This window comes from Pieris brassicae, chromosome 3 (assembly GCF_905147105.1).
Source record: "Pieris brassicae chromosome 3, ilPieBrab1.1, whole genome shotgun sequence".
Classification (NCBI taxonomy): Eukaryota; Metazoa; Arthropoda; class Insecta; order Lepidoptera; family Pieridae; genus Pieris; species Pieris brassicae.
Genome location: NC_059667.1, coordinates 19757574 through 19775139, shown reverse-complemented (window position 1 = coordinate 19775139; position 17566 = coordinate 19757574). Strand labels below are relative to the sequence as shown.

The window sequence follows — 17566 nt, the reverse complement described above, 5'->3', positions numbered from 1 at the left end:
AACAACTAATTAAAGGTAATTTGCCATTCACACCTAATTGTTTGACTTTAGAATGCAGATTCTGACATTATCATTAAATAAAAAATAAAATAATGCGCCTGAAAAATTAATGCGAGCAATAATACACACAATAACAATAATTAAGCAGTTGCAAGTAGAAGTTTTAATAACAATGCTTTTATCTAATAATAAATCAAATTATATATTTAATATCTCATTTATATATTAAATAAATAATTGACCTGTCTACTAAATATTGTTTTGCCGGAATTCGCCCTCCAGGCAATGTAGTCTAACTACACTATTGTATTTAAACTTAATTTAAAAAGAAGGAAATAATTAAAAAGGCTTCGTTCATTGACATTTAATTTATTTAAAACTATCTATAAACTAAATCACAGTTTTCTACTAAATATGTTAACATTTTTGTTTATTATTTATTTACGATGTACTTTGTTTAGTCCACAAGACTAGGTCTACCCGCAAGCCATCCATTTTGTTGTCTAGCTACAGAGGTATGGGTATCCATATTTCCCGGTCCACTCGACCAGTGTACATTAGACATTTATAAGAGAATATTGTCTCATCGTCAGCGATCAACCCCTGCGTTCTGTTTCGCCCGTGGCAATTATAGTACCGTAAACGATGAAACGAAACAAAGAACTTTAGCCAGCAGTACTTTATGACCATATTATAATTCGATTGCTACCGCCAATCGAATTATAATGGGTATAATAGGTCATGAATAGCAAAAACTATGTTTGGCTAAGCCCCAGGATGCCAGATTGCATCTATTTTTGCCAGCCGATATATCCGTTAATTCAAAAACCACTTTTTATAATGTGTTTCATGCTGTCAACAAAAATCGATACGTATATTGAGATTCTATTGGTAAATGCAAATAAATAACGTGAATTAATGTTGATTGAAGTCTAATTATAATGATTTATTTATTTCCGACATTAAACAATCATTAAACATGCAAACCACAGCTTTTTCTTAATAAAGCCATATTAACGTTTTACTTTATGTCCACGTACTTAGATTTGTCTATTAAATTATTTGTAAAAATATGTATGAATATATTAAACAAATGATACCAATCAGTTAATTAAAGATACAAAAAGCTTAATCACATTCCAATTAGATCTATTGTGATTTAAACAACCTGACAAACGACCTTAAGACAAGCAATTCAACTCATAATGAACGACTGAGTATCAGCACATAACATAATACCACCACGTTTAAACCAGTATTTACACGTCTCTTCTGTCAAATAGTGTATCGGTTTTAGTCGTGTAACAGGAAATATGATGTTTTAATGCTTTAAATCATCATATTTGACAACCCTGCTGACAACGGATTAGCTTTTTCTTAAGCGGAAGAGATTTTATTTATTACACACAATATTTTTCAACGCTAATTAAAGATACCGTGTTTGCCATATTAAATTGACCTAATTATATTGTTGCATTTTTACGTCATTGAGCTATTGTATTGTGGGTGACCAGACTCTTCTGTTTAACGGTTGTCCAGCAACCAGTAAGAGTAATGAAGTTATATTGCACAAATTATTACATATCTACCCGTTCTTACGCCATAAAATCATCATCTGCATTAATATTCCTACTAACTGTTGTATATATCTCGTTTTCCTCCTTAAGACCTTTCTTGCCCATGTAGTACGGGAACTCATTATGGGTTGGTAAATAATAAATACCAGGCTTACCAAAGTCTGTTTCCAGACCGGCATAATTCAATTCTGTGTTATTGTAGCATTTCGCAGATCTAGCATCTTGAATGGAGTCACACTTCATGGCTATAAATTTCTTTGGATTGTCCAACGCTATCCACCAGTAAAGCAAAGATCGTATGTGACTACATATAACCAGACATGGTATATATGGAATGTCTCCCGGTTGATACTCTCCTCCGTTTGCGTAGAAATCCACGTGCCCTAGACGTTCTGCTATACCAAATCCATCTATGTTTGTATGAATCACGTCAACATGTTCTGCATCCGTTGGAGCGACTTTTTCGTCAGCCGGTAAACCCCTGAAGCATGGCCCAGCAGGATCCAAGCCAGTGAGTCTGAAAGGCTTCTTCCCGATCACAGATTGGTAGTACTTTGCAGCGTGACTTACAATGTGGGCGCCGAGGCTGGTGCCGACTAGTTCCAAGTTCTCAGGACGAAGGCCTGCCTGGGTTAGTTTGACAAATAACATGCCAAATTGTTGTCCGATAACGCGGCTAAGACGGACGGACCTGAAAGATATAGTAAACATTCAAAATTTAGTTCACTAGTTAAAACTAGTTACAGTAAATTGATATTTAAAAAAAAAGGTGTGTCAAGCCAGTTTGAAAACAGAAACCCTGTTAAATCAATATATGAGAATTGGTCATAGAGTTAAATTCATTTAATTTATCGCTGTACGAGTACTATGTATTTATCACCTCTCCGCACACTGGGTAAGATTGCTTCAACTACCGAGAATTACCACATTTATATTTTTACAAGTTGCAAGCAATTTAATTATATTTTTATTCTTTAAATAGTTGTTATAAACCTTTTCCTGTATATAAACAAATATATATTACACCTAACCCAACCTAAGATTTTTGTAATAACGAACAAGTTTCCAAATTTACAAACTATAATAAAAATAATTTGTAATTCATTATTTTGCCATAATAAAGGAGAGACACGAACTACGTAACCCAACATTGTTAGATATGAAAAATTTATATACTAATTAGAAGCGTTAACAAAATGTAAACAATCACTCTTCAGTTTTACCACACTTATAAATTATATTTTAACATTCTCAGTTCCGATAATATCTAATAACTGTCATTTAGATTTATGAACCCGTAGATAAGCCAAGTTTGTAACTGTTAGCGTCGCAACCCCTCTACCCCTAATTTTGTGTTATAAGCTCATATTTTAAACCATATTGTTATTCAACTTCAAACAAAGCGTTGTATTTAAACATCATCATACAAAAAAGCGCCACCGAACTTAAGGCCCTATTCCAGCACGAGTTTCTGTGTCGTTGTCTCGGGGTGGACTGCGGTACGCAATGGAGAGCTGAAGCACTGAGGCGCGCCGGCCCGTTATAACAATTGGTTATGTAAAAAATTAAATTAATAGATTTTTTTCTGAAATGAATTACTTGACTTGCGATAAAATGTATCATGTAAATTTCAAAGTCATGTTCTATGTACATTATCGTCATAAAATTAATTCAAAGTGTAAAAAATTGGCTATGTTTGGATTTATTTTCTATCGAGCGAAGTCATTTAAATCGTGTTTCTATCTTTCAGAATGGATACATAAACTACTCAACTCTACCATATATTTTTTCCATTTGCCATACTTCAAGAAACTATGACAAAAAATGGAAAGAAACAATGTGCTCTTTGGAGTTTGGCGACCGTATAGGCCCTTAATTCACGCAATCTTAATTTTCTATTATAATCTTAAATCTAAGTCTTGGCCTTACATGTCTGTATCTGTTTTATATTTTTTTGAATAGGAAAGTAGGGGATTAGCCTTCTGTGACACATACAACAACTTTTGCGTCTACATAATGTTTCCTTCATCACATGAGCGAGTGTTAAATACACTGACAGAAAGTCCATTAGTGCACAACTGGGGCCTTTCGCCTCAGGGATAAGTGGCCAGCTTTAGCCAGTAGGCCAACTTAAAGGTATTTTAATTATTCATACAGTTAAAATACCTAGTGTACGGCGTGACATGTAATAAAACAGCTGTTTAACTACTTTACTAAATGGTCATAAAATGTTGACAGCATTGGCCGTAATGTTCTATGACATATATAGTTCCTATAGTTGATTAAAATACACAATTTTATCGTGACTTATTATATTATCAAATAATCATGTTGAACAAAGCGAAGAAAATCCAAGATCAAAATGAATTTTTTCTAATGTATTCGCTTTATAATGTCTCAGATATATCGAATCGCTGAGAAACCTATATCTACATTTCATTCTTCAGGATACATATATATTAGCTCAAACAATCTATATATGACATGTATGTACTATTTTTTATATTTCATATAAAAAAAGTCATATTTATATTATGGTTTATCTACACGTTATGTGTAAAAGGGCCCATGAATCTAGCTATTTATCAGAGCCTACATACATTATGCAATGCCCATAACTGATATACAGCAGTGATCAGTTTATTGGTGATAAACAAGCAGTAACAATAAGCCTGTAACAATGGAATCCGTTCAATGGAAATACCACTATTTGCGTTTTGTTTTTCCTTTCATTCCAATATTTATTCAACCGGTAAAAGTTATTATTTTCTTACTAGTTAATGGAAACTTTGTAATAAAATATGTATAAGTCCGCGCGTAGATATAGTTTTGGCGTATCGAAACTGTTTATATTAGGTAGGCTGCAAAATTCGTATTTCATAGAAAAATATTTGTTTTATAGAATATGATTTATTTATTTAATATTGCCTTCGAGAGTGTTACAACGATTATACAATTTTATTGTACCAAAACTCAAAATATGCTTCAGTTTCATCGATTACCTTTTCATCAGCGCAAAATTTCAGTTCAGCGAGCATTATATTTATAAATACACAATGTAACAAGTATTTAGTAGAACAGTGTTAACCTGTTGACTTCAGCATGCGACTCTCATCGCTGAGGTCGTAGGTTCGATCACTGGTTGCGCATCGATGGACTTTCTATATGCGCGTAACATTCGCTTGAACGGTGAAGGAAAACATCGTGAGGAAACCGGCCGGAGACCCAAAAAGTCATTAACAAATGATCATGAATCAGATACAGAAAACTGAGGCCCAAATCTAAAAAGGTTGTAGCGCCATTAATTTATTTTATTTTTTGTTTTAAATAAAATAATATTTCATTTAGAACTGAGTGCTATTAAACCCTACTACAACAAAACAATAGAGCTTTAAAAACGTTATCTGTTTAAGTCCTACTGATGTCGATATACCATTATGATTTATTTAAGCAAATTTATTTACAAATAAAAAAGGCACCTTGCCTTTAAAATTGTAATCACTTTAAAGGCACTTATTCAATTAAACTGTCAAAATTTTAGTTTACAATGTTTCGAATGTAGCACCATAAAAGCTTTTAAATACCTCATATGGACATTAAACAATTGACGTTCACCTTAATTAGTACCGACAATGTATACTGCTAATATTTATTTCATTACACTAGTGCATTATACGATTGTTTACTTACTAAGTCCACAGCTCCCTAGGTATTCTAAGTAAAATATGCAAACGTCACTTGCATAAGCTTTAAGAATTCTGTTTGTATATTTACTATATATATAAACTAGCAATACCATGGTAGTAATCGTCGTAACATCATTTACGTAGAATATCCGACATTAGTAAATTTAAAAATACTCTACAAGTATTGAACAATTTTTGATTTCATTAATAAAATATTTAATTTAATCAGTCCATGAATTGATTATTATATTGTTAAAGCGTAAAATAGAAATTCAAAATGCAAAACTTTCTTCTATAATATAAGTGTAAGAGATTTATTTGTAGAATTTCACTGTCTGAGAACTTTCCTATACACGACATTAGTTTTGTTTTATGGCAGCTAAATCATTTGATGATTTGAAGCTCCGACTCGGGATAGGCCAACATACAATTTCCCATGGGTAAAAGATATTTTGTGTAGATATTGATACGTTCTATAATACTTTAAAACATTTTTTGTTGTATTATCAATAGTTTCTACAGCGCACGCGATGAAAGATTTTTTATAGATATTTCTTTTCACACCTTATTGCATTTTTGATTGAAAATATAATATAGCCTATGTCAGTGTGTGTAAGTGAAGATGCAGCTTTATAATTGTTTAAGAATTTTCGAAATTGGTGTAGTTTTTGTGTGAAAACAATACAAACACAAATGTTTCCTTTTTATAATATTAGTATAGAGCTATTTTTAGCTATTTTTTTTATTAATAAAGAATTTCTATCACCTTCATTACCATAATTCTTATTATTTGTTTGTGTAAATGGATTTTCACTGTACAAATGGCAGAGCGAATGAATCTGAGCCAGGAAATAATACCGAACACAGTGTTAATATATATTAGTTTTCCCACGCAACTTTGACAGATTTAGAGTAAGTTCACGCAATTCTACGCGTTGTCACTAATTCTCTGGAATCTATACAAGGTAAGATGATATGAGAGATGAGATGTTTGAAAATGTTAAATCTGGAATTGTTTAAAAAACACTTTTTGTGGACAACACACGGAAATCAAGATCTATAATAATTTACCCAATACATTCATAGATTTCCTACTAAAACTATTAAAAAAGACGTAATATACTTTTGAAAAAAAATCGTTTATTAATTGATAATGTATTAATACATTTTAATAATGATGACGTATGATAAACGACGTACTGAAACGGTACATATGATTCGCTGTATGACTTTACTTAAAGAATAACATAGGTTAATTGATTATTTGTATTGTTTAGTGAATTACTAAAAGTTCTACTATAGGTTAGTTAAGCTTGTGTTAGATCATTTTTTATCATGTTTTTTTTTAGTTTAATGTTTGATATTTTATGGCATTCTTCTCGATTTAGGGTCACTGGTTAGGCCAGAACTGTGTTTTTGTAAATATATATACAAATAAAAAAATACAATAATTGACTATGATGACATGATTGATAATGTAATAATAATATGTTATCCAAAATTCGACTATAAAACTAAACAAATTTGTACGCCATTATATGTAGAAAATATGCGATAGTAGAATGGTACCTACACTAGTACATTTTTACTACTCTCAGTATATCTAATTTTATTAGCAAAAATGGCATGTTTTTTAGTAAGGTAAACTATAAAAACAATAATTTATTACAAGTATATGGTACAAAAATGTGTAAGATGGTGCAATCGTAAGTTCGCATATTCTGCCGCAGACATTGGCGCGCAAATTTGTCTTTAAGGAGTTTTACATTTTACATTATTAGTCATATGAATTGGTTAATTCTTATTTAAATTTGTATCGTAAATATCATAACATATGTTACTAAATTTATATCAACTACAGTGTCTCTATCTAGTGTCTACAGTGTATCTACGCAAATAATCATTTATTGAATAATATTTTTTTTTCAAAAGAATACACCAGGTCGATTTTTAAAGACCTAGAACCTCGCCCTTGGAAGATACTTTAATTCTTTTGGTAAATTATTGTAAACCTTAATTGCCATACAAAAGGTGTTTTTCCTAAAAAGTTCCAGATAGATTTTTGGTACAGCCAATTTCTCCCCATGTCTTACTTGCCTGTACTTCTTACTTCGACTTATTGATATGTATGTTTCTGTGCACGAATATATATCTTTTCAACTCGGGCGAACTGTAGTGACAATACTTTACTTTATTACTCACTTGGGATAAATATATGTGAGGAAGTGAAATGTTTCCGACATTAGTACATTGTAGCCTCTCTTAGCATAACCATTAGCCATGGCTCGGCTGTGGGGAAATACTGAGCTGTCCCAAAAGCCCACAGCATAAAAAACCGTCTTCTTGCTGAGATCTGTAAGACAAACATGAATTATATTTTTTTCTAAATTATTATTTAGTTGATAAACCTGTTTAACATTTTACCACTAATTTAATATGATTACGATCGAAACATTTGAATATAATTTTTGTCATGTCACGCATGAAAAAACTGTTTTTAACTTCCGCTTGACCACTTATCAAATGAAATAATCATAATGTTATTTCGGTATAGTAATAAATCAACACAAACCTTTTTTAAAAGCAGGTATAAAACAGTACCTGTGTGGATTCATGGCTTACGCAAATGGTGTATAAACAGGAGGTACTTTAGGCACAGAAGATTACTTGTTATTCAAAATCATACACTGACTGAGAGATTTTTTATCTTATACTATTAATTGTATGACAGTAGTCATTAAATGTTTCGTATTGAACTACTATGTAAGTGTGTCATTTTGTATCATATAATAATAATGTAACAATATTTTATTCTCATTTGTATTTTATTATTTGACCGGTTATTAATCGTGAGGTCGTGCGTTCGACATACCCTATACACTGCGCCACTTGGTCCTACGATGATACATGTTTTAATCCCAAAAATCATACCTTTTTAATCATTAGACTATAAAAGCATAAAATATTCAAAGAATACAATCTAATCACACACATAGGTTGTAACGGAGGAATTATTTTTTATTGACTCCACATCTGAAGTGTGTCTAAATTACGCAGATTGCTGGGGAACCTATTTGACTCTGATGTGACGCTCATCACCTTCAACTTCTATACTCGATTCGACTTAAAAATCATTTCAAATTCTCAGGTCCTTATAACTATTTGTTACGCTCCTCCAATAGATGCTTATTGGAAATTCCATCTCACAGCTCATCCATCGTATGTAATTCGTTTAGGATCCCCGCCAAGTTGTGGAATAGGCTGCCCGGCTCCATACGATTGGCTACCTCCCTAACATCATTTAAAACTCTTCTGCATTAATATTTCTTAATTATATCCTATACGGCTCAATCATAACTTTTGTAATTTCCTTTTGTTCACTTTAGATTAATAGATAAATTCTACTTTTTTTGTTTTTAAAAAATTTGGTGATGCATTTCTAACACTTTACCCGTCATATTTGTGTTTCTCTTGCCTGGAAGAGATCGCTTGTTAGCGATATAGCCTCCCGTTGCATCCTTTATAAGTTGTATTATGTTATTTGTATTTGTATGAATGTAATGAAGTGTGAATAAATTAAAAAAAAACTAATATCTTACCAAATTTCTTATCGCTTAATATAGCTTTATATGCTGATTTTATTGGTATACTACGTCTGTAAACGCCTGTATCAGTTAAACGCTGTATAATCACTTGCAAAAGTGGCATTGATGAATCTGCTATTGTTGCATTCTTTCCTGCGCCGGGACCTGAAGATAAAAATATAATACGCTAGTATAATTGTTTTATGTGTTATGTGAGGAGTAATGGCAGGAAAACTTGGGGTGCGTGTCCATGGGCGGTATTACTTAACATCAGGTGAGCCTTCTAACCTGATATATAAAAATAAATTTGGTTTAGGTTTATATACAGTATAAATACGCGAAACTGTTTTCTGTTATTTATAATGCAAAGTGTTACAAGATGTTGCGGTAATAGGGTTAGATTCAAATTCAAAACGTCACATGTCGTTCAATGTCGACCTCCAAAACTAGGGAAATTAAAAAGCGCGCAACTTGTGAATTCATATCAAAATAAAATAAAAATGCAGTCTAAAGGTCTTAACGTATTTGAGAACGTCAATCAAACTTACCTAGTTTCGAGAGCTTATGTATGAAGTTTTATATATTTGACAGCGGATACAAGACGGGATTGTGACTCGATATACAAATGAGATAATCGACCTAAGTATGAAATAAGCATGGTTTTTAATGTTTCTTATAGTGTCACCGTTTTAAGCTCTACGGTAATCTAAAACTTAGTATTCATCTTAGAGATATGTTTATATTTATCTTATCTATAGCTATTATTAAGCCAAAGTAAAAAAAAAATATTCAAAGGTCAATTGCTTTTTTGTATAAAATAATGTCGAAGCTATAATAAAGTCAAATGTCATTGGATTATGTTTGTTTTAGTTTTCTTTTCGATGCTTTTTATACTTTAACCTTGTTTGAGACAAAATTATAGACAACAATATTGATAGAATAATTGCTTTAATCAATGTATAAAGTATAAACAATAATCATCCCGGATTGTTATGAACCGGTTTTAAGTATAAATATATACCTAACTATATTATAAAACATTACATTTATATTAAATTCTAGCGGAGAAAATTATGTTCTAATGAGTTGTTATATTCTGTTTTAAAAATCAATACACAATCTATATCGGGAAAATAAAATCAAGTTAATACTTTAATTTTGTTACCATGGTTACCATAATTTTTGTATCAAAATAACATCGTAACAAACAAGATAATTATTTCATCTATATTATATTTGTCCTAAGAAAAGCTTACAAAAGTAAATGTATTTAATTAAATTTTAATTCCAATAAACATTGAAACACTTTGTATAGAACTATAAATACCTACGACGGAGACCTATGTTTTATTTATTTATTCAGAGATGATCAAAATAAATTACCATACAAATAATATGGAGTCTGCATTTAATATTAAGTGTACGCATTGATTTATCAATTAATTGTATGCGTTGAGTTTTATAAAATGTGTATCTTATATGAATATATCTATTATTATATTTGGTCGATCTCAATGACAACGTTAGACATCTACAGCGAAATCTATTTAATTTGTTGTAGTAGAAATGTCATAATTATATTTATTTCAGCGAGTATCAACTTTAAAGCTCCGGTTTTAATTTAGTTTAAAAATACAATCTTAAAATTATTTATTTTGCGTATTTCTTATATTTCAGTTGTTCAGCGTTGTTCTAAGTTTTGTCAGCTTTCTATTGTTTGCTTCATAATTTTGCTCTTATTTCCTGTGGATGGAAAAGGCCCTGACGATAATTATGTTACCCACTAAGTGACAATGTCGCTTAGATATTTAATTTTATAAAAGAAAATGTTTCGTATGTAGTCTTACAATTTGTAATATAGATTTAGAAGATATCGTAACTAGTTACGAAACTCAGCTTTAATGACGGGATATACAAAAACTTTATGATTTGTGTATATATTTCTGGTCTAAAGTCCGATATTAGAAATATTGATTGTGTGGGTATCCGGAAGCTATATCCAGGATGCTCCCTTCCCTTGGTGAAATAATATGCGCTGGTTCGGCTGTCGCGTATCAGTATAATAAAAAGAGGAATCTAATAGTCGATAAGACTAAAACTAGCACTTACAACACTGCATCCTTCAATGATGAATCAAAAAAAAGTAAATGCTATACGGTATATATTTAGTGCGCACGCGACAGCGGTTAAAAATTAAATCCCTTACGCCATTACGCCGAGACACCACCTACCATCTCCGGTTCGTGTGTCAAAGTCAAATCGACAATTGTCATCCTTCTTTGATTGACACCGATTTAGCGCGAACGCGTTTACTTCCAGTACACGTTATTTCTAAATTACAATTGCAATACAACAATTATAATTTCTACGACATTTTTAATCTGTGGAAATCTGGAATCTGCTAGGTTCGATACAAAAGTTGTCTCATAGTAGCAAGAACAATAATGTAACGCAATGCCCAAATACAATTGCCTAATTAGTTATAAATGAGAATATTATTAGTAATTACTCAGTGTGTCTGTTTCTTATCTTCATAATAGTTCATTAAATCCAAGATCTTTCTCACTGTCTACATGTGTACCCCCACACATGTATTTGACGTTGATAGAGTATTGTAAGAATTATATTCGTCTATGGACATCATTATAATATTTCGAACATAGTTGTGAAATCATAGACTACAATTATCTTTAACACTTCAATTTCAATTTTATAAGGTTAACATTTGACGTCCGCTCGAATTTAATTATTTTCTTTTGTTTTTGACGTGTAAATTTTGACACTTGGAGAGAAAGTATACAAAATTTTTTTTATACTAAAATCGTTTTATAATAAAGTTTTAATTATATTATATAATTATACTTTAATAATAAAATCTTAATTAGTTTCCCATGGCCTCCGTATTAACCATGTTTTTGTTTGAGAGATTAGAATCATAAAATTATTATAAAACAAACAGTTTATTCAATTAATTTCCGGGATAGTAATATTTGGTTATATTCTTAGTAAAGATATACGTGTGTTTCTAAAAAATATTATGAATGAATCAATTTACCGTAAAAAAATATTCGCAATAACTCTAGAAAGATTTCGTTATATTGCCAAGCGTTGACAAAGAATGTTAAGAGTAAAATTTCAACATTAGGTGACGCTGCACAAAAATTCAATAAACATAATCGTGCTAATAATATGAGCGTGGATTTATAGTACCGCGGTTTCATCATTATCCGTGTGACAATTATTATTGTCACTTATACTAAGCTTTTTATCATTGTTTCTATTGAAACAGTAGTTAGTATTAACTTTATTTCTCGTAATAAAGCCAAAAGTTTTCATGAAGCAATATATGGGTTAATTAAGTTTAATATGATTGAAAAAAGGATAATCAAAACAGTCTACTAAAAAAGGTACTCACAGTGGGGCACGAGTCCTGAGGGAACACCAATCTCGGGTTTAGGCTCGAAGCAGCTGACCGAAGCTAATGAGAAAGTCAGGATTAGCCACAGCATGTTTGTTAAACCTAAAAAAAGTCTATTAAAGTAATATTTCAAAAGACACTTTTACATGTTGTGTCTACTTTTAAACAACTACAGTCGTTCAATCAATTTATCGTGTACTTATCACCTGTTTTGAAATAATTTTTGTGATGCTAATAAAGTGTTTATTATTATGATGTATGTAGGATTGAAGAATATACGAACAATTATTACAATTATAATTCTGACTTATTAATAATTTATCTATTAATTCCTTTAATCCAATTTATGATATATTGATTTAAGTACTGTAACCAAATACTTTGTACAACCTCGACGTAATATGGTTAACATACGCACGTGTTACTATTGTGAATAACACTCAAAAACTAAATAATTTCCTTGTAAAAATCGATTCTAGTATGAAGTAATAACGAATGCTGTCAAATTATATACAGCAATTGAATGCTTCGAGTGTCATCCTTAAAGGTTTTCACGTAATTATGCAATTATGTTCTGAAATCGATTTATTTTCAACAAAAATATTCTTAACCGACATAGTAATAATAATAATTAAAAATTGATAAATAGATAATTAGATTTTAATTAAAACGTTCGTATACTCATATTATTTTTATTAATACTTCTGTAACTCCGTAATGTTAACTCTTTAGCTGATGCCGTTGCCGCTTTAATATGTATTAAGTAAGTAAAAATTAATATTGTAATTGTGTAAAGAGCAGTGTAGGCCTAGTGGCTTGAGATATGACTCTCATCTTTGAGGTAGTAGGTTCGAACCGCTGTACAACAATTGACTTTTCTATGTGCGTGTATATTATATATGTGTGGTTTATAAAAAAAGTATATGACAACAAACACATTTATGTCTCTGTTATTTAATCTTCATGGAGTAGCCTATGCCTTCAAATTCTTAATAATCTGGTGAGCCATTTAAGCCTAAAACAAGGGGTTTACGCTTCATGCATTACTTCCAAAGGTTCGCAACTGTTGTCAAACTATATTTTCGTTCTACAATTTTAATAGTTCTCAAAAACTTGACTGAAATGAAATGGAATACGGAAGTTTATACAATGTTGGTGATAATGATACCAGTTAAGATATTAACTGTGGTGATTAAATAAGATGATTTATAAAAACAATTGACAATGCTTTACACACTTGTTTTATTTTTTAAATGTTTTCACACGTTTTTGTGTTTTCCTATCTAACTATCAACTGTCAGCGCTTTATTAATTGGGTATTGAATTTTGGTAATATTTCGCTAGTATATTTAATTATAAATATATAGATACTACATTATTACTTTGTAGGTTAAGAAAATTGCAAATATTGTTTAATTGTATTATAATTCTTTTTGTTTTTTTTTTATATATATAATAATTTTTTAAATTTAATTGTAATATATAGATAACTAGATAACTAGATGACCTTAGTGTTTTTACACCGGAAATAGACAACGCTTTGTTAATTATACTTTATTCGTTTGACCTTTGGTGAAACAAAATTAATAAATTTAATAAAATAATAATGTTTCATATATAAAATTTTGTTGGAGGTTTTGTGGTTTTTTAACTTAGTACCCATGTAATGTGATTTATATTTTTTGTGGAGATTATGATGATATTTATTTTTATATTTAATTTTTTGTCGATCTTGGAAGTGCTTCATGACTTAAAATTTTTATGAGTCTGTATAAACTTATCGTAGCCTAAATATTAGGTCCTTACATATGAAATTGGCGTTTTCTATGCAATTTTGCCATCTCATAGGTAGTTCATTGATCCCTTTACTAAAAAAAACTCATCGGACGGGAATCAATAAAATCTGTGAATGCGATTTGGACTGCCCCATCAGAGTTAAATTTTTTCCCTTGCAAGAAATTGTCCAAATTTCGAAAAAAAATGGTAATATGTTGGAGCAAGGTCGGGGAGTACGGAGGATAATACTTAGACATTCCAATTGAAGCTCTTCTAATTTGGTAGCCATCTGTTGTGCAGTGTGTGGTCTAGCGTTGTCGTGAAGTAGCAATACCGGAACTAGTCCCCCAATCGCTTACAAGTAACTTTTTTGGGGTTCATTTTCGCTTGGGGGAGGATTTGGCTGGCTGGCCAGGATCCAACCATTGCGCTAAGCGCTTCCGATTATCGTAAAGAATCCATTTCATCACAGGTAATGATTCGGTTTAAAATACCTTCATTATTGTGCCGGTTCAGTAATGTAACGCAGCAGTCGACGCGCGTTTGCCGGTTTGCTTCAGTCAATTCGTGAGGTACCCACCTTTCAACCTTTTTAATCTTTCCAATTTGCTTCAAGTGAATTAAAACAGTTTTATCACTAACACCGCAGCCTGCAGCTAACTCGGACGTGGTTTGCGATGGACCCGCCTCCACAATAGCCTTCAATACTTCATCATCAACTTGGGTCTCAGGCGTCCACGGGGCTTATTCTGCAGGTCGAAATTTTCAGAACGAAAACGTTGGAACCAAAAACGAACTGTGTTTTCTTTTGCAACATGACCGCCATACACATCATTCAGTGTCATGAGTAAATAGCTGTAGAAATTTGAATTTGAAATTCCTATCCAAAGAGGAGGTATTTGAGGTCAAAGTGGCCAGTACGACAAAACGCCAATTTCATATGTAAGGACCTAATAATTTAAAATAATAAGTAAATTATTTAATAAGATAAAACCTAACTTAAATTTTTTTTAAAAATTAAGTAAAGTTAAAAAAAATGTGTCCATTTTATTGTTCATGGTTTATCATAGTGCCGTGTTCTAAATCATTACGATACGCGAACCATAGACTTAAAAAAATGTATTCTGCTTCTAGTGCGACCAGTCACTACACCGGCGCCAGCAGTTGGCCTGTGAAACCGAAATACAGAATTCCGCCTTATATCGCTAATTTAAAATATAATAGAGGCCAGAAGGATGATTTGTATGAAAAACTAACCTTGGTTGTAATTGTCACATCCTGACGCGTTTACTATACATAATTTAAGTTCCACATGATTCGTGCAATATACATTCGAGCTTTAGCAAAAACACTTCGAATGAGGATTCTTCGAAATTTCATCCATCTTTTTGTATGTACGATACCTATTATCATTACTAAAATACCATACGAAGTATTTATAAAAAAAAAATGTGTGTGTGTGTCAGCTACGACGCACGATTGGAGTTTACTCCTTACGAACGATAATTATGATATATATCGAATAGAAAAAAACGGTAAATGAACGCATCTGCTAAAATGATAAGAGAAACAAACATATATCTGTAATTATTCGGATTATTTATATTACTTCAATAAAGCGTATTATATAAAGTATGTTACAAAACAATATAAATAATAATAATAACAATAATAATTGTGTTCAATTTATACAAATCCAATTTTAGAGAGAGAATGAGATGGAATCATTCTTTTACAGGTTCAATCCTACAGATATATATGTTTGTCTCTTTCTACGTAACGCCTCAACTTTTCGTGTTACATTTGATTTTACTCCTCATAAAATTTCCGTACCGGGCCTTATAACTCAAATCGTTTCTTAAGGAGTAAACTCCAAAAACATATTGAGTCACGTGGTTGCTGTTTTAAATTAATCTAGAATCTAGCTAACCGTGAATCACGTTTTAGTACCATTTTTTTATATCAAATTAAAGTCGCAAGGTAAATTAGTTTCCGTGATATTTTTCTTGCATGCAAGTTTTATTAATCAGCGTTTATTCGTGAAATCTAATAATTATTTTTAACTTTATCAGAATATAAAATAGACAGAAAGAAATAATCCAGAATATTGAGTTAATCGACGTTTCGTGTGATTATTACACTGTTAATGACGGATATTGCCACTCGAAACTACAAAAAAATACACCTAAGTTCTCCAGAAAGACCCTTTTACGCTCATTGCGTCATTAAAGTAAACCTACCAGCCCCAAGCACTGACAGTCACACATATTAATCCAGAAAATATTATTATATATGATAACACCTTGTTTTGTTTCACACTACTAACATATCATGTTTCGTGTAAAAATTACATACATAAAAGGTTCATTCTTGTTGATTTAGGTTCACCTGTTAGGACAGGGTTTTGTTTTTTTGTAAACAAATTTATTTTTATTACATAACAATATTCAAGTTTTCAACAAAAATTTAATATTATAATTTAAAATAACATTACATCATATACATTCATTACATTAATGTAAGGGAATTTTTATATATTGGAAGCTCAAAGACAGATGGACCGACCATATATGATCTTAAATAAATTTTAACCTACTTTGTTTCAATATCAAACTAATTACACAGCTCATGCGATGTGTTCAATGACTATATTTTTACACGTTTGCAGCTTTAAAAATATATCTTTATACAATAAGAATCATTATATCGCAAATATTAAATAAAACTATCTAGTGACAAGGAACAAAAATATTAAAGGAATTTTTACTGGTAATTTGTAACGGGTTGCTACTTTTTTTTTAAACAGGCACAACTTATAAACTAATTATTTTAAACAGATTCCACAAAACTGACAAAGTAGCCACAAAATAAAGAGTTTAGACAATGCATAGAAATTACAAAACTAGTTAGTATCTATGCCTTCTTACTGGCTGCTTTTAACACAGATTAAAAATGTCTTTTCATTAGTAATAGCCAAAAAATACTTTATTAATTATGTTATTACAGACTGTGAAAGTATAAAAATTGTTTTTATGAATCCTAAGCTCTTAATCCATTGTAATCCACAATTAATTGAATTTCATAATTCGAATTGAATTATCTAGTAAATTTGGAGTGTAGCCAAATAATGTGTCAAAATACGTAATGTGCAAGACACACTAAACTATAAAACTTACCTATATGATAATTCCAAATTGAAATGTCACACTGAAGTATTTCAAGTTACGATTATATAACAAAATTATACAGCATTAGATACGAGCGTTGTAACGAAAAGACGACGCAAGTTTAAGGACAAGGATACGGCAACGGTATGCGTATGCGCAGGTTGGTAGTATGCAACACAAAGATTATTTTTATTATTTTTTTAGTTGAGATGAACTGAATCGTTTATTAAAACCTAGTATTTATAAAAATAACCTACATAGTAATAACAAATATAATCAAACAGTAATAAAAAGAAAATTTAAACTAATTTAAAAAGTTTGATACCTGTGGCAGTGGCGCCTTTAATGCTAGCAGCAT

The 17566-nt window shown here is 31.0% G+C and overlaps 1 protein-coding gene across 1 annotated transcript; it reads right to left on the bottom strand.

The window, feature by feature from the left end:
* Nucleotides 1–359: 359 nt before the first annotated feature.
* Nucleotides 360–17566, bottom strand: LOC123707818 (phospholipase A1-like). Its single transcript, XM_045658167.1, has 6 exons — nucleotides 17534–17566; nucleotides 17218–17248; nucleotides 12263–12325; nucleotides 8863–9012; nucleotides 7466–7616; nucleotides 360–2268 (listed from the first exon to the last, which is right to left on the bottom strand). Exons 1-6 carry the CDS (start codon nucleotides 17564–17566, stop codon nucleotides 1596–1598), a joined length of 1101 nt encoding a protein of 366 aa, XP_045514123.1. The 3' UTR covers nucleotides 360–1595.

What these genes read in the sequence shown, in the direction of transcription:
- LOC123707818 (XM_045658167.1), bottom strand. Translation starts at nt 17,566, where the DNA reads ATGCTGCTAGCATTAAAGGCGCCACTGCCACAG. An exon ending in TAAAGGCGCCACTGCCACAG is followed by an intron (nt 17,249 to 17,533) that starts GTATCAAACTTT and finishes GAAATACTTCAG; the next exon opens with TGTGACATTTCAATTTGGAA. An exon ending in CTCAGGACTCGTGCCCCACT is followed by an intron (nt 9,013 to 12,262) that starts GTGAGTACCTTT and finishes TTTTATCTTCAG; the next exon opens with GTCCCGGCGCAGGAAAGAAT.